The 23,207-nt window shown below is 37.2% G+C and overlaps 1 protein-coding gene across 1 annotated transcript; it reads left to right on the forward strand.

The window, feature by feature from the left end:
* The first annotated feature begins 708 nt into the window (after positions 1-708).
* LOC145166939 (10-epi-juneol synthase-like) lies at positions 709-17,618 on the forward strand. Its single transcript, XM_079085996.1, has 7 exons — positions 709-967; positions 1,080-1,350; positions 1,448-1,823; positions 16,065-16,283; positions 16,387-16,492; positions 16,588-16,836; positions 17,079-17,618. The coding sequence occupies exons 1-7, from the start codon at positions 836-838 to the stop codon at positions 17,379-17,381; spliced, it is 1,656 nt and encodes a 551-aa protein (XP_078942122.1). The 5' UTR covers positions 709-835; the 3' UTR covers positions 17,382-17,618.
* The last annotated feature ends 5,589 nt before the right edge of the window (positions 17,619-23,207 follow it).

The following is a 23,207-nucleotide window of genomic DNA, read 5'->3' on the forward strand; positions in this document are numbered from 1 at the left end:
TATTTTTGCGCTAAAAAACTTTTAGTCCATAATAACCAATTATTACATATATTTCCTTTTGGAATGCCATTTCTAACTCAAAATGGCTCGTTTATGACAGAGTAAATTACATGAATGGTCCCTATGGTTTAGTGTAATTTGCACATTTGCTCCCTAACTTAATTTTTTAACTCGAAAGGTCCCTATTGTTTGTTTTTTTTACGCGTTTGGTCCATGTCTTACCTAAAAAGACTATTTTGTCATTGATTTTCTAATTTATTTAAAAAAACACACCCCCAACCCAACCCCGCCCCTCTCACCTTAACTTACCTACCTCATAATTTTTCCCTATTTAAATAATAATTTTTTAGGTAAGATAGGGACCAAACGTGTAACAAAAACAAACTGTAGGGACCAAGTGTGTAACAAAAACAAACAGTAGGGACCTTCCGAGTTAAAAAAATAAGTTAGGGACCAAGCGTGTAAATTACCCCAAACCATAGGGACCATTCGTGTAATTTACTCTTTATGATAAGATAGACATGATGCTTTAAGTTTTTTGTTTTCCTTGACAAAATGCTAATGACGTGGGAAAAAGAAAAAAAACATGATAACTTTAAATTATGAAAGATAAAGTGAATATGAACAAAACTAGGTATCTATCGGACATAGGAAATGGCCCACCACACAACATTTTGTGGTACCAAATTGAAAAGTCATAAACACAATCTCTGTTTGTTTTTGATTATTCAGATATTCAACTGCAATCCACTGGCGTTATAGTCTATAAATACCCATAGGATTACAGTCATGATACATACAAGTTCAACCAAAACTACATCAACACCTTCAAGAAATGGCCGCAAATGAATCTAATACTACCCTGAAAGAAAAGAACAAAACTAACATAGATCCAGTGCGTCCTGTTGCCAACTTCCCTCCTCCTATCTGGGATGATCGTTTATTGTCATTAACTGTTGACTATTTGGTAAGAGTACCTCCCATTCATTACGGACTCAAACCATGCATGTCCTCATGTAAGAAGGGGTTTTTATTGTATCTTTTCGTTAAAATTGACTACGTTTGGTTCCTTTTTGTAGGAGTTGGAAGCATATGCTAAAGCCTTTGACGAACCAAAAGAAGAGCTGAGAAGATTGATAATTAATGTAAACATGGATTCAAATGCGAAATTATGTTTGATCAATTCTGTCTACCGTCTTGGCTTGAGATATATGTTTCGGGAAGAGATTGAATGTCAACTTGACAAACTTTTCAAGGAACTGAACATGGAAGATTATGATCAAGCTGATCTTTATACAATTTCGACAAACTTCCAAGTTTTCAGACAACATGGTTATAAATTGTCTTGTGGTATATGCTACTTCTAGTGACTGATATGTAACATGATTTTAAACAATATTGTTTGATTTGTTCTTGTTAAAACTGTTTGCTATATATGATTGCACAGATGTGTTTAACAAGTTCAAAGACCATAGCTCAGGTGAATTCAAGGAATATATTACAGCTGATGTGAGGGGCATGTTAAGTTTTTATGAATCTACACAACTGAGAATAAGAGGAGAATCTATTTTAGATGAAGCTTTCGTGTTCACAGAAGCTCAACTTGTAGATGTTGTAGACACACTTGAAGGTAATCTTGCACGGCAGGTGAGACATGCGTTGAGGAGTCCTTTTCATCGAGGTATGCATATGGTAGAAACAAGGTTATATTTCTCCAACTATGAAGAAGAATGTTCCACATATGACTCCCTATTAAAGCTTGCAAGTACTCACTTCAACTACCTGCAGCAACTACACAAGGAAGAACTGTGCATTTTCACAAAGTAAGTTAAGAATTAACCAAAAAAAAACAATTCTGGTTATTTATTTATATTTTTCTAATAATAAACTAAAAAATCACTAATGCTTTTAAAAAGGTCCAGAATTAAACATGTGTTTGGAATACATAAACTCGTCGTCACACTCCATTAACGAATTAATATGAAGGTCTATAATGTCACTTTACTTATTTTCACACTTCATTAATAAATATAAAGGTTTATACATGAGTGTCACTTTACTTATGTACATACCTAACCTATATATTATCTTATATTAATTAATAAGACAAAAACTTATCTTTTTATATGGTGATAAACTTTAAAATACAGAAAATAATATATATATATATATATATATATATATATATATATATATATATATATATTATCATTTTAAAAGTATTAGTGAAACTTTTTGTGTATTATTTGTAAAAGAATACCGATATTCTTCAGGGTTAGTTTCACTAATAGGAAATGACTCAAAGAGGTAACTATGTTTCAAAATCGTTCAAAAAACACCATCCAAGTTTGGTATGTTCAAAAAACACCATCCAAATAAACTTTTTGTACAAAAAACACCAACAAACTATATGTTTTGTTCAAATATTACCCACCGGTAATTGGTTCTTACAGGTTAAATGATAACTTGGCCTAACTATTATGACATGACATAATAATGATTGACAAAACAATAAATGATATATTCCTCCTTTAAAAACCGATTTAGGGTTTCTTCATGAACGAATGACTTATTCTTCTCCTATGATTGCTCTTCTTCTTCTAAAGTGATGATCTTGAACTCAAGTCCAAAACCCTAACTCTTAACTTAAGGCAAAAAGGGCTCCTTTACCCCTGCCTCAATGGGCCTCCCTCCCCCTAAGGCCCAAATCCATAAAAAGCCCAAAAAGGCTTCCAAGCCCAACTACAAGGCATCTAAGGCCTAATATGGCCCAAGAACCCCCAACATGGCCTTAAGCCCAAAAAATGACATGCTACAATCAGGTGGGCCCGATGCCTAACTTAAACAAGTCCATTCATACGCCCAACATATGTTGAAGTCTCTGCGATCTGGATTTTATGCAAGTACGCCCGGCGTACTCCTACGTACGCCTATCGTACTCGGTTAGGCTCAAGAACCGCCAATCTTCCGAAGGCCATAACCCTCGGTATGGCTGTCTGATGCCTAAATTAGCTCCCGTAGATATAAAGAATGACGAAATCACACTTAGAATGAAAAAGTTATGGCCTTCGGAAGATTGGCGGTTCTTGACCCTAGCCGAGTACGTTGGGCGTACGCTAGGAGTACGCCGGGCGTACTGGCTCGACATCCGGATATGATGGGACTATGCACAGACTTGTTTAAGTTAGGCCTCGGGCCCACCTAATTATAGCAGGTCATTTTTTGGCTAGGCCATGTTGGGGGTTCTTGGGCCATATTAGGCCTTAGATGCCTTGTAGTTGGGCTTGGATGCCTTTTTGGGCTTTTTTTGGATTTGGGCCTTAGGGGGAGGGAGGTCCATTGAGGCAGGGGTAAAGGAGCCCTTTTTGCCTTAAGTTAAGAGTTAGGGTTTTGGACTTGAGTTCGAGATCATCACTTTAGAAGAAGACGAGCAATCATAGGGGAAGAATAAGTCATTCGTTCATGAAGAAACCCTAAATCGGTTTTTAAAGGAGGAATATATCATTTATTGTTTTGTCAATCATTATTATGCCATGTCATAATAGTTAAGCCAAGTTATCATTTAACCTATAAGAACCAGTTACCGGTGGGTAATATTTGAACAAAACATATAGTTTGTTGGTGTTTTTTGTACAAAAAGTTTACATGGATGGTGTTTTTTGAACATACCAAACTTGGATGGTGTTTTTTGAACGATTTTGAAACATAGTTACCTCTTTGAGTCATTTTCCTATTGTTTTTTTTCCTTTACTTATTATTTACCGGTAATTGCCGGTTACCAAATGTCAAATTTGAACAAAAAATGTATTTCGTTGGTGTTTTTTGTACAAATGCTTTACTTGGATGGTGTTTTTTGGACACACCAAACTTGAATGATATTTTTTGAACGATTTTAAAACATAGTTACCCATATAAGTCATTTTCCCTTTCACTAAAGATCCAAAACTTTCATGTTTTTTCAGTTTAATCCAAAAAAAATTTCATTTACAACCCTTTTTTATTTTTCTTTTTAAATTTTGCTTGATTATTGGTTTTGCAAGTTAACTTCTATTAAATGCACAAAATATATATAAAATTTTGGAAAGTTGTAGGGTTTTTCATTTTGTTTTGTAACAAAAAAAGTTGGTTTTAAAGGGGAAAATTGTCAAACTTATCTATACTTTATAGAAACCTACAATATTTCCAACTTTCTCAAATGAGTGAAGGGTTGCAAAAACATTTTTTAGCGTGGTATCGTCATATAGTTGTATATACCATAGAAAACGGTTTGTAGAATATTTAGTATGTGATGATGTTTCATTTTGAGATGGTAATGGTCATAGATATATGGTTGTGTGCGCGAAGGCTGAGAGTTTAAAACTAAAAGGGTAATGCTTGTATGTATGGAGACTTAAAAGAAAAGGGTAATAGTTGTATATGACACTAGATGAGGAGTTGCATGTGATAGTGGCGTGGTTTTTAATAGTGGGATGATAGTATTGTATGGAGTTACAGAAGCAAAATGTGAGACAATTGCTAGTTGCTTGAATGCATCCATCTATACCAATGCAAATATTATTCACACCCTAATCCATCGACCTATTTTCCTATTTGAAGTCACATATACTGTTAGTCTATATTATTAGCCCACTTGTTTATGGGCCCTTTTTGTCTTTAGCCCATTAGGGTTTCTGTCTAGCTAGTATTTATATCCGCTTTATTCCTTGTAGTCTTTATGCTTTTCTCTGAGAACCCTTGTAATTTCTCTTTGATATAATCATATGACAATGTTATCATGGTATCAGAGCAGAGGTTTGATACGTTGTTAGAAGTCTTTGTAGCAGTCATCTGTGGCGCGGATCGAACTCCGCGGTGAGTCACATATCACTGGTATTCGTTTTTTTTTTGATATGTTGATTCGTTGCTACTGTTGATTCGTTGTTGTTGTCGGTTCGTTGCTACTGTCGGTTCGTTGCTGCTGTTGGTTCATAATTGATGTTGATTCGTTATTCAAGTGATTGCTTCCGCTGGTTTGTTACTCCTTTCATTCTCAGATTATTATATTGTCATTGTGGTTATTCATTCACTATCAACATGACTGGAAAGGATGATTCCCTTCAGTCAATCAGTACTCGTTTGGATGGAAAGAATTATACGTATTGGAGTTACGTTATGAAGAACTTCCTTCGTGGGAAGAATATATGGGGCTATGTCACTGGGACTAAAGCCAAACCCTCAGTGCCTCAAACTGAGAATTATGATATGTTGCTTGATGCTTGGGAGACTGATAACTCCAAGGTTATTACTTGGATCAATAACTCTGTTACTCAGTCCATTGGTATGCAGTTGGCTAAGTATGATACATCAAAGGAAGTTTGGAATCACTTGGAGAGACTGTATACTCAGTCCAATTTTGCTAAACAATACCAATTGGAATATGATATTCGTGCCCTTCAACAGAATGACCAGAGCATTCAAGATTTTTATGCTGTTATGTCTGATCTCTGGGATCAATTGGCTCTTACTGAATCTAAAGAGTTAAAAGATTTTGAGCCTTACATTGCTAGGAGGTAAGAACAACGCTTGGTTCAGTTCTTGATGGCCTTGCGTTCTGATTTTGAAGGTCTTCGTGGAACAATTCTTCATCGCTCTCCTCTTCCTTCAGTTGATTCAGTTGTCCATGAGTTAATTGCAGAAGAGACTCGTATCAAGTCCCATGCAGATAAAGGGTTTAAAGCAACCTCTACTCCTACTCCCGCTCCTGATGTGCTTGCTGTCTCCTCCAGTCAATCTCGACAAACTTCAAGAGTCGCTTATGATGAGTGTGCATTCTGCAAACAGAAGAATCATTGGAAAGCTCAGTGTCCATTGTTAGTCAATAAGGGTAAAACTGGTCAACCTCAGTCAGGGCAACAAAAATAGGTCTGGTCAACAGAAGTATCAGTCGCGTTCCTCTGGTACTCCTCCATGGACCCCTCGTCCTCCACAGTTTGCTGTTGCTGCTGTTCCACCAGTTGACACAGAATCTGTTGGACATATTCCACCATCTGCATTGGATCCCAAGGTGTTTGAGAGCTTTAGACAGTATTTGGCTTCTAATCCCACTGCCATGTCTGCATCTATGTCTCATTCTGGTCCTTCTTCATCTGACACTTCAGGTATTCCCTCATCTTTGTGGATTTTACATTCTGGTGCAACCCATCATATGACTCCTCATTTGTCATCATTTACTTCTTTGTCGCAAGTGTCATCTATTTCTGTTAAGTCTGCTTGTGATACATCTATGCTAGTTGAGGGTGTTGGGTCTGTCTCCATTTCTCATATAACTCTTCCTGATGTTTATTACATTCCCAAACTTACTTTGAACCTTGCCTCAGTCAGTCAGTTATGCAAGTCTGGTAACTGGGTGTTCTTTTCTGATTATGTCTGTGTTGTACAGGATCAACACGCCCAGAAGGTGATTGGGATCGGCCGTAGGGTGGGGGAACTATATGTCTTGGAGGTCCTCAAAGTATCTGTTGTTGCTGCTTCCAACATTGATTTATCTTCTTTTCGTTTGAGTCCTTTGTTGTCTGAGTTTTATCTTTGGCATTCTCGTTTGGGACATGTGTCTGTATCACGGTTGAATTTCTTAGCATCTAGTGGTGTTTTGGGTCATTTAAACTCTTGTGATATTTCTGATTGTAGTGGTTGCAAACTAGCAAAATTTTCTGCTTTACCCTTCAATAAAAGTATGTCTTGCTCTACTGCTCCTTTTGATATTATTCATTCTGATGTGTGGGGTCCTGCACCAGTATCCACAAAGGGTGGGTCAACCTATTATGTATCTTTTATAGATGATTATACTCGATATACATGGGTTTATCTTATGAAACGCAGATCTGATTTCTTTGGTATTTACAGCAATTTTAGAGCTCTTGTTAAAACTCAACATTCGGCTATGATTAAGTGCTTCAGGTGTGACTTAGGGGGTGAATATACCTCTAATGATTTCACTCAGTTACTTTCTTCTGATGGTACCATACACCAATCTTCGTGTACTGACACACCTCAGCAAAACGGTGTGGCAGAACAAAAACATCGTCATATTGTTGAGACTGCCCGCTCATTGCTCCTGTCTGCGCATGTCCCTAGTGCCTTTTGGGGAGAAGCAGTCCTAACTGATGTGTATGTGATTAATCGTATCCCTACTTCATTGAATTCAGGAATATCTCCTTTTGAGAAGTTATATGGTCATCCACCAGACTACTCTTCCTTACGAGTTTTTGGATGTACTTGTTTTGTTCTTCGTCCTCATGTTGAAAGGAACAAGTTGGGGCCGAAATCTGCTATTTGTGTATTTTTGGGTATGGGATTGGTCAGAAAGGATACCGTTGCTATGATCCTGTGAGTCAGAAGTTATATGTTTCTCGACACGTTACTTTTTTGGAACATATTCCTTTCTACTCGATTCCTGCTACAGCCCACAATGTAACAAAGTCTGATCTTCTGCGTATTGATCCTTTTAATGAAGATATAGAGGCTCAAGACTCATCTATGCCACATGATCCCGCAGCACATGACACACCCACTTCTTCAGAGGGTGCCTCGACTCCACCTGTTCCTGAGCCTGATCCTCCGATTATTGAAGTTGAGGATCCTCCTCCACCACCACCCCTCAGGAGATCTTCTCGTCATGTCAAGTCCACCAAGCTACCAGATTTTTCTTACTCTACATATTCAGGACCGTTTGCTTCATTTATAGCAAGCATCCATCATCTGTCTGAACCTGAATCATATAGAGAAGTTGTTTCAAATCCTCTTTGGCAGAATGCTATGGCTGAAGAACTCACTGCTCTTCATCAGACTCATACATGGGATTTGGTTTCTCTTCCTCCTGGGAAACATACGATAGGTTGTCGTTGGGTGTACAAGATAAAAACAAAATATGATGGCTCTGTTGAACAATATAAGGCTAGACTTGTAGCAAAAGGGTATTCCCAACAGTATGGTTTTGACTACGAGGAGACATTTGCCCTAGTTGCAAAGATGACGACAGTTCGTACTATGATTGCAGTTGCATCCGTTCGACAGTGGAAGATCTTTCAAATGGATGTCAAGAATTCCTTTTTGAATGGTGACCTTCATGAAGAGGTTTATATGACCCCTCCTCCAGGAATTCAGCACCGACCGGGCGAGTTTTGTTGGCTTCGCAAAGCTTTGTATGGGCTCAAGCGAGCCCCTCATGCTTGGTTTGAGAAATTCTCCATAGTGATTACCTCTCTTGGATTTGTCCAGAGTAATCACGATTCTACTCTGTTTGTTAGATGCTCGAGTGCATGACGGATTCTTCTGTCCTTATATGTGGATGACATGATTATTACAGGTGATGACCATGGTGGTATTGAGTCTTTGAAGCATGATCTAGCTCGTTGATTTGCTATGAAGGATTTGGGCTTGCTGCGTTATTTCTTGGGTATTGAGGTCGCTCAGTCTAAGAAAGGGTACCTTCTTTCCCAGACTAAATATATATCTGACTTGTTTACACGGGCGGGACTTTCTGACAATCGGACTGTTGATACCCCTCTTGAAACCAATGCTCGATACTCTCCTACTGATGGTGTTCCTTTGTCTGATCCGAATCTTTATCGTACTGTGGTGGGAAGTTTGGTTTATCTCACAGTCACTCGTCCAGATATTGCTCATGTTGTTCATATTGTCAGTCAGTTTGTTACTGCACCTACCTCTGTTCATTGGGGAGCTGTTCTTCGTATTCTGAGATATCTTCGTGGCACTCAGTTTCAGACTCTCTTGTTTCCCTCGACGTCTTCTCTTGAATTACGTGCCTATAGTGATGCTGATTGGGATGGTGATCGTCATGATCGTAAGTCTACCACTGGATTTTGTGTATTTCTTGGAGAGTCTCTTATTTCATGGAAGAGCAAGAAACAGGATGTTGTCTCTAGATCTTCCACGGAGGCTGAATATCGTGCTATGGCTGTAACTACATGCGAGATTATCTGGTTACGGTGGCTGCTTGCGGATATGGGAGTTTACATTTCTTCACCTACTCCCTTGAATTGTGATAATAAAAGTGCGATACAAATTGCGAATAATTCTGTTTTTCATGAGCGGACGAAGCACATTGAGATTGATTGTCATTTTACTCGTCATCATCTGCAGCTTGGGACCATTTCGCTTCCATTTGTTTCATCAACTTTGCAGCTTGCGGATATTTTTACGAAGGCTTTATCGACTTCTCGGTTTCGGTTCTTATGTGATAAACTCTCAATGCTTATTGCTGCGGCATTGTGAGTTTGAGGGGGGATGTTAGTCTATATTATTAGCCCGCTTGTTTATGGGCCCTTTTTGTCTTTAGCCCATTAGGGTTTCTGTCTAGCTAGTATTTATATCCGCTTTATTCCTTGTAGTCTTTATGCTTTTCTCTGAGAACCCTTGTAATTTCTCTTTGATATAATCATATGACAATGTTATCATATACAACCTGGTCACCAAATTTCTCTCACTCTCACTTACCTGTCACTTGAACTCCCAAACCTAAATTTATACCTTAATAGAAAAACTGTCTATGATCATGCCTATACTATAATACTATCTCTCTTATAACACTCATAGTTTATTCTACACATAAAAAAGAACCCTATGATAGCTCCCTAACCCTATACAATATCACCACATGATTATTAAAACCCTCTCACTGTTGTACCCTCATATCTAATACCATATACAACTATTACATTTTTTCTTTTTAGTCTCTCGGTCTTCCTCCATATAATGACGATCCTTTTTGTTTTTTGTCACTCAGTTTTCCTTTGGCTGATAAATAAAGTCTCTCAATCTTCCCACATTCAACCAATAAGTGTTCATTTTAGTCTATTGGTCTTTGCACATATAATGTAACATCCCAAAAACCATGGTTAATTTTTTTTAAAGTAAATAAAACATCTATTTTAACAAAATTACATCCATAGCAACACATTCGTTCACAATCCATTATTCAGAAATTAAAGTTAATAGGAAGACAATACGAAATCTTAAATCACAAATCTGTTGATGTATGTGTATAGGCTCGCATTTGCAGTCTGATAACTACATACAAAATATTTAATCCACAACTGTAAGCACAAAGCTTAGCGAGTTCCCAAAAATACCACGTACAACATATCATAATAATCATCTAAGGTTATCAGCAAACTCTGGAGACTATTAGCGGTCCCAATGGGCTAACAGTACGCTATGTTTATTAATAACATACCTCACGGGTTATCAGCAGCCCTGGGGACTATCAGCAGTCCCATACACTTACAACAGTCCAGAAGTTATCAACAACTCAGTTAACATATAACATAAATCAACAAATAAGACCCAACTGGGCGACATGCATATACTACCACACATGCAACTATATTGAGAAGACTCACGTCGTAGGTAGCGGCTAAAACACAACAGTTCTCACACAGTGAAGATTTGTACTACAAAACACCTAAATAGTAATAAAGAAGTGCCCACTCAGTCTACACCCTAAAACCTCTAAATTGACCAAAAGTCAACCTTGGTCAAAATTTAATGGTTAAAGTCAACAGTCAGCTCTCCCATTGACCGATCCTTACATCGTGACCGGTCCTTGGTCATTTCGTGAGAAAGCGAGTCCATCCCTATCACTAACTCAGTCCCACTTCAACTTGATCATCCTCAAATCAACAGTCATGTCGTGATAGAGCTTCTGTCACGTCGTGAGAATCCTCAAGCAAAACAGTCGGGACGCCCAGCCTACACTCACGTCGTGAATGCCAACCCTTCACATCGTGAGAATTGATCTGGCTTCCTTATTGCATTAAGTCCTTAATCGTTCCAGCCATTGATTCATACTTTACCAGTGGCTTTCCTACTCCAAATACAACCTAAAAATCGGTGCTTTATGGACATGTATGTCCAATTCATGTCCCTTTCACTCTTGGCCATAATCATGGAAGAAATAGACCCAAACTTGCACTAGAGATCCAAAATCATCAAAATGACATAGATCTAGAACATATAACCTAAAAGGGACCCCAAAGGATCCATAAAGTTACCAACTTTATGGAACGTTGTCACTCAAAACTTCACAAACATGGAGAAAAGGGCAAAGGAGCCTAGATCTAGAAACTTATAAGCATAAATGTGGAAACTTGAATCATACCTAAGTTCCAAAAGATATTTGGAAGCTGAGATCTTCTTATGCAGGGCTCCAAAACTCCATCTTGAAAGAGCTTCATTCCAAAATCCACCAAGAACTCCAAAAATGGATGAAAAGGGTGAGGGGGACTCAAAGTGGTGATAGGGAGGCTAGGGTTTCTCTCAAAAAAATATCCCAAAAACATGGAACCACCCTTTAAAAACATAGAAAACCCTAAAATTCGTGGGCTTGGGTTGCCCAATTCTCACCTCGTGATAGCCTACTTGTCACGTTGTGAGAATATGATCCTCACGTAGTGAGAATATGCTTCTCACCTCGTGACAACGAGTTTTCATCCAATTCCATTCCAACTTTAAATAGTCATAACTTCTTTGTTTCAACTCCGTTTTTGGCGATATTTATATGCACAAGAAGGTATTGACGAGCCCACAACCCTATCTAATTGCTTTCGACTTAATACATGTCGAACTAAAACCATAATCCATGTAATTAGTCCGTAAAATTACTTTTCCCTTTTACCCTTTTTCTTCAAAGCACAAATCGAAGGATTTAATCACTTAAATAACATTATCAACATCTGATAGGGTCTAAACTCTATTCTCTTGAAGCCCAACACGTTTGCTTTATCCATTTACGGTTCGCTATTCCGAAATTGATAAACATTTCGAAACCAGGTGTTACATATAACCATCATATTTTTCTTTTAAGTATCTCGGTCTTCCTACATATAACAACTTTTTTTTAGAACGACAAATCTACACTACTTCTAAACTACTCCTAATACCACCTATGTCTCCAATGAGACTTGAACCCTCAACGTGTAGGAGGGAGGACAATACCGGTACCATTGGGCTAGAAGCCCTTTGGTCCTACATATAACAATTATCCTTTTCTTTTTAGTCTCTCGGTCTTCCTTTGGGGAATAATGGAAGTCTCTTTGTCTTCTCGTATGTAACCATGACCAACATATAACCATTACCCTTTTCATTTTTGTCTCTTAGTATTTTAAGTTTCACAGCTTCCCATATATAACTATTAATGTTTAATATTAAGTCTCTTAATCTTCCTGCATATAAATTCTCTCTTTTCATTTTATTCTATTGGTCTTACTACTATAGTTCCCTAACCCTATACAATACAACCATCCCATTATTAAAATCATACCATTATCACCTCTTCATATAATCTTACATACAACCATTATCCTTTTTTTTTAAAGCTTGTCGATCTTCCTATGTATAACTATTATATTTTGTTTGGGAAGAACCATGCCAACAGAGTTGACGATAAATGGGACTGCTATCGTCGACGATTAAAACCTCAAACACCTCACCTCTTGTGAACTTTATATTCATATTTTGTTAAAAAAAATCATTTGCTTATATCCATGACTTTTACCATCTCAAAGTTGATGCATCATCACTTACAAACTTACCAAACATCCTACAAACTATTTTCGATATAATATATAGCCATATTACAATTCCATGTTAAAAAAAGCTCATTGGACCCATTTGTCATTCGGAAAAGTTTGATTAGTTGTAGTTATTTACGAAACACTTAAGTTTGTTTTTGTGATTTAAACCAATTTATTTTTCCAAAAAGTACCTACATTTTTTTTTAAAAAAAATTTACGTTTTTGCCTATTTACTGAAAGTTAACATGCACATCGGATGATAAGAACAATGAAAAAAATTAAAAATTTTATCAGTTTGAATCGGAAAAAAAAAATAATACTTTTGTTTTAAACCGCAAAATATGAATATTTAAGATATATTATTAAATTAATCCTATTTTTAATAAATTAAGTTAATATATCATACTTAATAAATGAAAATAATTTTGCCACATGTCACTCTCTCATTAACTTGGACACATGTCATTTTTTGGTATTTTTAAATAAATGTTTTTTCATTTGTCATTTTCTCATTTTTTTTTATCTTTTTTTAATTAACACATAATATTTACATCTCAATTAATAATTGCTTTAATTGAAAATTACCAATAAATTACAATATTACAACTCATATAGTATTTAATATGTTTCCTTTTAAATTGAGATGTAAATAATTTTGCCACATGTCACTCTCTCATTAACTTGGACACATGTCATTTTTTGGTATTTTTAAATAAATGTTTTTTCCATTTGTCATTTTCTCATTTTTTTTTTATCATTTTTTAATTAACACATAATATTTACATCTCAATTAATAATTGCTTTAATTGAAAATTACCAATAAATTACAATATTACAAGTTATATAGTATTTAATATGTTTCCTTTTAAATTCAAATTTTAAATTTTAAATTTCAAATCTAAAATTTTAAATTTAAATAAATTTTTGTTTAAACCTTCATATTTAATTTTTAGTTTTATCCAACCCGTATAACATACGGGTCTCACAACTAGTTTACATAATAGAGTAAGAAATTATAATTTAAAAAATAAGATGCGGTTAAATACTACTAGGCCAGTGACGACCTAACGAATGTGGCTCGTGCCAAACATACCTTCAGCCTTACAATAATAAAATTCATATACATGCATTTTTTTTCTTCCAAACTAGACTCGGGTAATTTAAACGATAATTTTTATATTCAATCAAAGAGAACATATATTTTTAAATAGGGTTAGAGGTAAAATCATTATAAATAATATTAATATCGATATTATTTAAATAGATCAATAAAATCTTTTTATTTGTTTATAATAAATAAATTTATTTTCGAAAACACTCAACATATTCAAATGATTAGGTCATAACGTTTTTATAAAAAATAAGAAGTGCAATTACAAACTTCTATTTTTAGAAAAATGAAAAGAAAAAACTTAATAAAATATAGAAATTTTTTATTGAACTTAAAGACACGGTTGGATATCTTTTTGGACCTGCGGATAAGCCACATAATCTATTAATCATATTAAATTTTGGGCTGGTTGATAAATTTTTGGAAATTGAAATAGACCTCTTGAGTGATAATGGGCTCTCTTAATAAATTAAAATTTTTGAAATTGAAATATACATCCTATTTTTTAAGGGTAAACGTGCTCGTAGCCCAATCAATTTTCGGATTTTGTTTTAAAAGGTCTCTTACATATTTTTTTGGTACTATAGGTCCTTAAACTTAGAATTGAATTATTAAAAAAGGTATTAAATTTCATTTTTCCCGGTTTCACCGTTAAATTTGGATTAAATGACATTTTTACTTTTTGAGTAATAAAAAAAGGGAATTCAAACTCACATGTCTTTCTCTATAAATATTACATATACTATTTCTTAATCATCGGCTTAAAAACCCTATCTACAAAATCTGTGATCAAATTTTCTTATTCAAGTGATCTATCGTCAGTTTGGCGTGGGTATTTGAAGTAGGCGTCTCCAAGTCGTACATAAAGATGAAACTTTGAAGCGATCATTACTGATTTTGAATCGGAATCTGTCGTCAATTTAGTGTGGGTATTCGTAGTGGGCGTCTCCAATTCATACATAAAGCTGAAACTTTGAAGCGATCATTACCGATTTTGAACATCCGATTCTCAGATTTTTTGGGTTTCTAATTTGACTAAGTTTAATGGATCGATGATGATGAATTCTTGAAGTGAAAAGGTCTCGTAGAATCATGAGAAATAGAAACCGTTGGTGCATCCAATTGAGGTTGAAGTTTATCATATGAGAGAAGAAGCTTCTGTTAATAATGGGGATCCACATGACGATACATTGATAATGAAGGAAAGTACATCGACTGATGCATCGGGTTCCATCAGAGAGTCGTCAGAATGGTTGGAATCCCCGGAATGGAAGGACTCGTTGATCTCGCTTGGGAGTCAGTACCCATTTCATTGAATCAATGTAAAAGGTTAAGAAGTTGAGTTTGATCCCCAAGGACCCCATCTCCATAGCCACCACCGAAATTTGTTTTTCAGAGATCCGATCGGACCCTGAACAATCACCGAACAATCACTTGTAATGGCAGAGTCGATGAGATGGATTGCCGACAAAACCCAAAAAATCAAAACTTATAGCCATATAGAGCACCTGTAGTTTCGATGTAGTCCCGATGAGGTTCCAATCTTAAGTTGTTTAAGGCACAGGGGTGGTTGGATTTTGTGAATGGGGAGCAACAAAAACGCTTTGTGGAAGAAGAAGAAGATGGATGAGTATGTGAGCTGAATTTTAGTTTAATTTCTTTTTTATAGTGAAAAAATCATCGTCATCAAGGAAACCTGAAATTACGATGTTGATGAATGTAGAGGTGGCATAAGCAACCGGTTTTCAACAGTGAAAGGGACCATTTAAACCGGTCAACATACACTTTGTGACCCTAGAAAACAAAAAATTAAGTTTAGGGATTATTTAAATCCAAACTAATAAGTTGGTTGGGCTACAGTGACATTTATCCATTATTTAAAATTTACCAAATTACCTTAAAAAAACATTTTATGAACCATCTAAAACATCCGAAGTTATAGTCAAGATTTCTTAAAAAACTAAAATTTTGGATTTTTTTACAAAAAAAAAAACTAAATACATCTAGATTACGAATTTACCATATTCAACTAACCTTCTCTAAGACTTTCAGAAACATACTTCTCTTGTTCCCATTTACGCTATGTTTGGCGTACTAGCATGTTGTACAACTCTTTTAACCTTGTTATAATAAATGGATAAAATTGTTGGTTGAAATCATTTATCTAGATTTAAGCGTGTTACAATAATAATAAAAGGGAAATTCTTGATGAAATATGTGCATTACTCATTTTTTATTCGAGCATAACTTACACGTAAATGGACTCCACAAAAGTTAATACTATTGTAAAATCCAAATTGAAATAATTATTAGAATTTAAAAGCATATTAGTCTTCAGGCTCCTGACATAAGATAGATTGTACGGTATTCTTTTCTTTCAGGTGGATCAAGGACATGGAGTTCAAAACTATAACTCCTTATGCAAGAGATAGAACTCCAGAGCTTTACTTATGGGCAATCGCTATATTTTCGGAGCCTCATTATTCTCATTCTAGAATCATACTAGCAAAAATGGCACAACTAATTTTGGTGTTAGATGACATATATGATGCATATGGTACTATTGAGGAGCTTCGACTTCTAACTGGTGCCATAAACAGGTATCGTTGTTGAATATGCTTAAATGGTGGTTTATTCCATATCTTTAGTAGCATAAATTATTCATTAATGATTATTTGATTATAAATATGATTTCATTTTTAGTTGGGAAATTAATGTTATGGAACAACTTCCGGAATATATTAAACCACTTTACAACATTCTCTTGAACGAGAGAAGAGAAAACAGGGTTTATGCTACAAAACAAGCAGTATGGTACCATTTCCCCTTGTGTTATGTAGATTCCAATTATTTGTGTCTATTTATATATTTTACTCTTTTGTTATTTATGTCATGATAAGCTAGTTTCAAAAGCTAGCTCGAGGTTACCTACAAGAGGCTGAGTGGAGATATCATAGACAAGTGTCCTCATTCCAAGAGTATTTGAAGAATGGATTAATTACTTCTACATATGATGTTTTTACAAAATCTTCTTTAATGGTTATGGGAGATATCGTCTGCGAAGAGGTTTTGGCTTGGTATGAAAGCCGTCCAAATATTGGTGAATCTACAAAGTTACTTGGAAGACTTTATAATGATGTTACAACTTTCCAGGTTTGTGATTCATAATTCTATATTTAATTATAGAAACAAGTAATTTTATAAAATAAAAAATATATTCCTTCCTAGCCACGTAAAGATGTTTATAATAGCCATTATTATTGGTATTTTTTCCTAAAATTTGAAGTAAATAAATCAAATCTATAGCTATCCAACAACAACCAACAAACTAAACTTAGAGTTTGTCTTAAAATAAAAAATTAATTTGTTTGACGAGGTGAAATATTTATATGAAGTTTGAGGGAGAAAGAGCACAACAAGTCGAATCAGTACATACATATATGAAGACTTTCGGGGTGCCAGAAAATGTAGCTGTTCATGAACTTAAGAAAATGATTGAAAACGAGTGGAAAGATATCAATGAGGGATGTCTTAAGCCAACCGAAGTTTCAATGGAGCTTCTTGCACCAATTCTTAATCTTGCTAGAATGACAGATATGGTATATAGGTACAACGACAAGTTCACTTTTCCTGAAAAGACGACTATGGAGTACGTTAATTTATTATTCATAGATTCTGTTCCTAATCCAAACTATTAATGATCTAGTCATTGTCGTTTCTTTAATTTAGTCCTTGCAACATTGTTCTTAATGATAGATAATAATATCTTATATCTACTTCAAGTAGATGTGGATTGGGTTCATGTTATTTAGTTCCCGTAATTGTTATTATGATGAATGATAAATTTTTTTAATGTAAGAGCATCCACTAGCGTAATTTGAGAGTTGAATGAGGTGACATGTCTAAACGACCTTTAATGGATTAAAATCTATCATTATGTGATTTCATATTGGCATTCAATGGATATAATTTTTGATGCTACGTGATTTCCCGGATAGCCTATTGAATAGAAGTACGATTTCTCCAAATAAAAAGATGTGGCAACCGAGAGGATTCCGTCACTGACCACCACTAGAAAAGAGTAGGAAAATAGATATAATATCTTAATATTGTAATATTTAATTTATGAGATAATAAAAATCAAATATGTCATTACATTTATTGTTAAATCAACTGCTAGACTCGAAAATAAGCGTCCAAAATGTTGTACCGTCTTCAAAGCTGGTTAATGTATTTGGAAAATACTCGTTAATGTGATCCCAAGGATATAAGATTCGTAGAAATCCGACTCCGTATGACAGAGTTATAGATTTTATAAAATTAAAAATAAACCACATAATTAAAGTTAATCATTTCAAAACTGTACTTAAAGATTGGTTGAGTTTTGACTAAAAGTTCAAAAAGCAAATTTGTCGTACTCCTTGAGATATAAACTTTAGGACAAAGAATGCCGAAAACGGGATCCATATGAGAGATATATGCTTTTTGTAAAATCATTTATTTTTACCCCCGTTAAGCACAAAAATGAAAGTCAAAACTAGCTAAAACAACCTAAAGGAGAGTTGTAGTACTCCTTGAGATCATTACATAGATATAAAGAGGTCTTAGATCGGAGCTCACATGAAAGAGTTGTGATTTTTACAAAATCATTTCGTGCGTGCGAGGTGCGCGCATATGCCTGTCACACACCTGACATCAGATTTGAGTAGATTGTGAGTAACGTGGCGAATTGGGTGTTGGGTGACAACAAAACAAGTTAAGCACTTCAGACAAATATCAAAATAAACTTCGGTGAACTTGCATAAATAAAACTTCTGAAAATGTAAATCAAGTTAACATAATATTTAACGTGGTTCGGTCAATGTGACTTACATCCACAGACGAACGAGAGAGAGAGAGAGAGAGAGAGAGGATTTTATTAACTTCCACGAACAATTACAATCACACAAAGGTTACACCTCGCTTGAGCTCTCAAAACAAGAGAATCTCTCTTGCTTACTAACTGCTCCAAAGGAGTGCGCTCAACCTCACAATGATTACTCTCTTGAAATTTCTGCACACTCATAATGATGGAGATATGAGTCTATTTATACTTGAGGGATCAAGATTGAAACCCTAAGGGGCCAAGCCGATTGACCCATAGGCCCATGAATGGTAACAACCAATCATATCCCGCCATGCAACATCTTCTGGAACATTCATCCATGTCATACAACCCATGAGCATCAGCATCACACATGATGGACCACCTTGACCATAATGGAGTATCATGATGCACAAGTGGCCCATCATGAACACTAATGGCCCAACATCCATTATGGTGGCACAGCATGGTGTAATCCTTGATCAATACCAACTTCTGAGGATCCTTGAACGGTCTTGAGCATCATAGAGGACGTCATAGCATACTTGGCTCATCAGGGATACAATGGCTTATCAAGGAACCAAAATGGCCCATCTTGCACATGATGGCACAACATGTCCAAGGATGGCGCAACAGGCTTCATGAAACATCCCAAAATAAGGTCCCAAAAATTTCATTTTTAAAATAGATAAAATAGTATTTTCAAATATCATCCATACATCTCAACAAAACCAATGTATCAAATGTCATAAAAATCAGAGTAATATCATATACGGAATTCCAATGGTGTGTGCGATGTAGTCAACCCGAGCTCTTCCCATTGGAACTAGAAGTACCCGAAACATAAACTTAAAACCATAAGCACAAAACTTAGTGAGTTTCATAGAGGACCACATACCAATGGTGTGTGCGATGTAGCCCCTCCCGACATCGGACCCCGTCTGGCATCGGTCCCCGCCCGGCATCGAGCCCCGCTCGGTAATAGTTCGGGCCCTGCCCAGCATACATATATCATATAATAAGTAATCACACACATGTAATAATCACAAAGATACATGACATACAGATGGTCATTGGGCCCCGCCCGACAAGCATATAAACACATAACACATGCAACAGTCACGAAGACAACTAGCATACTAACATAATATAACATAGGCCGGAATTGGTGCCTTCGACCCGCCAAACACAATGAGGAAGACTCACCTCGAATGCTGAATGATATATGAATAGGTCCCGACTCCGAATATCAGCTCTACTTATCCCCTAAAATGAAACAATTCCTTAGACACAACTCAAAATGCCCCAATACCCCTTATAGGTTAAACTTGGTCAAAGACAAAAGTCAAAAGTCAAGGTCAACGACCCAAGTTAACCCAACACGTTGTTTCGTCCTTCAACACATTGTGTTTCTCCGTCAGCTGCAAAGTCGGGAAAAACCAAGGCAACACGTCGTGTCTACCAATAAACACGCCGTGTTCGCATGAAATCCAACAACTTAATACATTAAGTTGTCTTCATCGAGTCTAAGAGCTCCAAAGCTCAGATCTCAACCAAAATGATATCTAGAAGGGTAAAGTTTCCAACTTTACCCATAGGAACCACCAAAATGGGTCAAAAACCCAAACCCTAGGCTCATTAGAGTGAGGGCTTAATCCATTAAGCACTTAATCTTCAAAGACATAGCCCTAAAATGCAGATCTTACACCCAAGACTTAGAAAACCATGTAAAATTGCCAACTTTACGTTCATGCATGCCAAAAAGAAGCTCTAAAGCTCAAGAAGGGCATAATAAAGGACTTAATGCATGAATGAGACCTAGAACCTTATAAATCTTGCAAATTTAAGCCAAATGAGTCCACAAACTGGCCAGATCTAATAGGACAATGCTTGAAACACCTAACTCCTAAGACAATCCATCAATGAGCCCAAAAATCATAAAAAACCCCATAAGAGAAGATCTAAACAACAACAAAGCAAGATATGAACTTGATACCTCAAAGAGACTGCAACAAGTGGTGAGATTCTGGATCTATGGCCTTCCCTCCAAGCTAGGCACCTTCAAACTCCAAAGCTCCTTCAAATGAGCACAAAATCCACTCAAAACTTCAAGTTCACCACCAAGGAAAGCTGAAAACTCGATTTAGGGTTTTAGATAACAAATGAGGCTGGTAAGGAGGCCGGTCAAGGGGACTTATGGCCTTTAAATAGGGTGCAACACCCTAAAAATTAGGGATTCCTTCCCAGCTGCCAACACACCGTGTTGGTTCATTAAACTTCGTGGCCAAGGACATCTCGACACGCCATGTTGAGGTTCCAACACTCCGTGTCCCAAATAGAAAACATAAAAACTTGGAAATAAAATCATACCGGGAAACCAGATGTTACAAATCTCACCCACTTGAATCAGACTTCGTCCTCGAAGTCCACCGACTCAAACAAATCCGGGTAGTGCTCCCTCATCTCATCCTCCGACTCCCAAGTCCACTATGACCCCTTGCGGTGCAGCCACTGCACCTTTACTAGCTCCACAACCTTTTTCCTCAAGGTTTTTGTCTTCATATCTAAAATTGCCACTGGTCTCTCAACATAATTCAAGCGTTCATCCACTTGAATATCCTCCAAAGGTACAACTGCGGAGTCATATGCTAAACACTTCCGCAGCTGAGAGACATGAAATGTGCTATGAATCTGACTGAGCTAGGCTGGAAGATCAAGACGATAAGCTACTTATCCCACCCAAGCCAAAAACCTAAAAGGACCAATATACCTGGGACCCAACTTGCCCCGTTTTTGGAACCTGATGACACCTTTCCAAGGTGACACCTTCAGGAGAACCATATTTCCCACCTGGAACTCCAAATATGATCGAAACTTATCAACATAACTCTTCTGCCAACTCTGAGTTGTCTGGAGCCTGCTCCGAACCTGCTGAATCAACTCAATGATCTTGAGTACCACCTCGGTACTCCCCCTGACTCGCTGACCGACCTCACCCCAACAAATCGGGCTCCTGCACTTCCTCCCGCAGAGCATCTCAAAAGAAGGTCGATCAATGCTAGCGTGATAACTGTTTTTATACAAAAATTCCGCTAACAGAAGATACATATCCCAACTCCCACCAAAATCCAACACGCATTCACGCATCATATCCTCAAGAGTCTGGATAGTCTGCTCACTCTAACCATCGGTATGCGGATGAAAAGCTATACTGAAATGGAGACGAGTGCCCATCTCGTCATGGAACTGCTTCCAAAATCTGGAAGTGAAATGAACATCCCCGTCTGAAACCATTGATACCTACATCCTTTGGCGTGCCACCACCTCACGGACATAAATCTCGGCCAATTTCTCTGCAGAAATACTCTCCTGGATCGGAATGAAATACGCGCTCTCGGTCAATCGATCCACGATGACCCAGATAGAATCCACTCTGTGCGTAGTCTTGGGAAGCATCGTGATAAAATCCATACTGATGTTTTCCCATTTCCATATGGGAATCTCCAACGGTTTCATCTTGTCGTGAGGTCACTGATGCTCGGCCTTGACTTTCCAGCAAGTTAAGCACTGCTCCACGTACAATGCTACATCCCGCTTCATGCAGGGCCACCAATAATCAGGACAAATATCCCTACACATCTTCGTCGCCCTGGGATGAATGGGGAATCTCGACTTGTGAGCCTCCTCCATCAGAACTTGGCGCACACCGCCCCAATACGGAACCAAGACTCTCCGATGCAGAGGCAACAAACCGTGGCTATCATAATCGAAGGAAGCCACTTGACCCATAATACGCTCGCTCTTCTGGTGCTCTTCCTTCATAACCTCAATCTGTGGCTCACGAATCCGATCCAACAATGGAGTAATAATGGTCATCCTCAAACATAGGTATCTGATCAGAGCTTCGACCACCTTGTGGCTGAGAGCATCGGCCGCCACATTGGCCTTCCCAAGTGGTACATGATCTCACAATCATAATCCTTAACCATATCCAACCATCGACACTACCTCATATTCAGATTTGGCTGATCCATCAAGTACCTCATGCTCTTGTGATCAGTGTAGATGGTATATCGGACCCCATAGAGGTAATGCCGCCAAATCTTGAGAGTGAAAACCATAGCCCCCAACTCCAAATCATGTGTCAGATAATTCGCCTCATGAGGCTTCAGCTGCCTTGAAGCATAAGCGATCACGCAACCCTGCTGCATCAACATTGCCCTGAAACCTGTGATCAATGCATCACAGTAAACCATAAAGTCATCAACACCCTCCGACAGGGTTAAAATCGGCGCCTCACACAACCGCTGCCTGCTGCTCAGCCCCCAGGAAAAGTCACCGACTTCTTGGTCAGTTGGGTCAAGGGAACAACGATCTTGGAGAAATCCTGAATGAATCTCCGATAATACCCAGCCAAACCAAAAAAGTTTCAAATCTCCGATGGAGACCTCGGAACCTCCCACTGCATCATGGCCTCGACCTTGGCTGGATCGACCATAATACCCTTTTGGTTGACAAGGTGCCCCAGAAACTGCACCCCGCGTAACCAGAACTCGCACTTGGAGAACTTTGCGAAAAGTCTCTCCCTCCTCAAGGTCTCCAGCACCTCCCTCAAGTGCTCCTCATGTTGTTCCTGACTCTTGGAATAAACCAAGATTTC

Source organism: Lactuca virosa, chromosome 1, assembly GCF_052849685.1.
Source record: "Lactuca virosa cultivar CGN04683 chromosome 1, Lactuca_virosa_CGN04683_v6, whole genome shotgun sequence".
In the NCBI taxonomy this organism is placed as follows: Eukaryota; Viridiplantae; Streptophyta; class Magnoliopsida; order Asterales; family Asteraceae; genus Lactuca; species Lactuca virosa.

Coding starts and splice junctions, on each gene's coding strand:
- LOC145166939 (XM_079085996.1), top strand. CDS start 836: ATGGCCGCAAATGAATCTAATACTACCCTGAAAGAAAAGAACAAAACT. Junction 16,284..16,386: donor CTAACTGGTGCCATAAACAG/GTATCGTTGTTG, acceptor TTTCATTTTTAG/TTGGGAAATTAATGTTATGG. Junction 16,837..17,078: donor ATGATGTTACAACTTTCCAG/GTTTGTGATTCA, acceptor ATTTATATGAAG/TTTGAGGGAGAAAGAGCACA.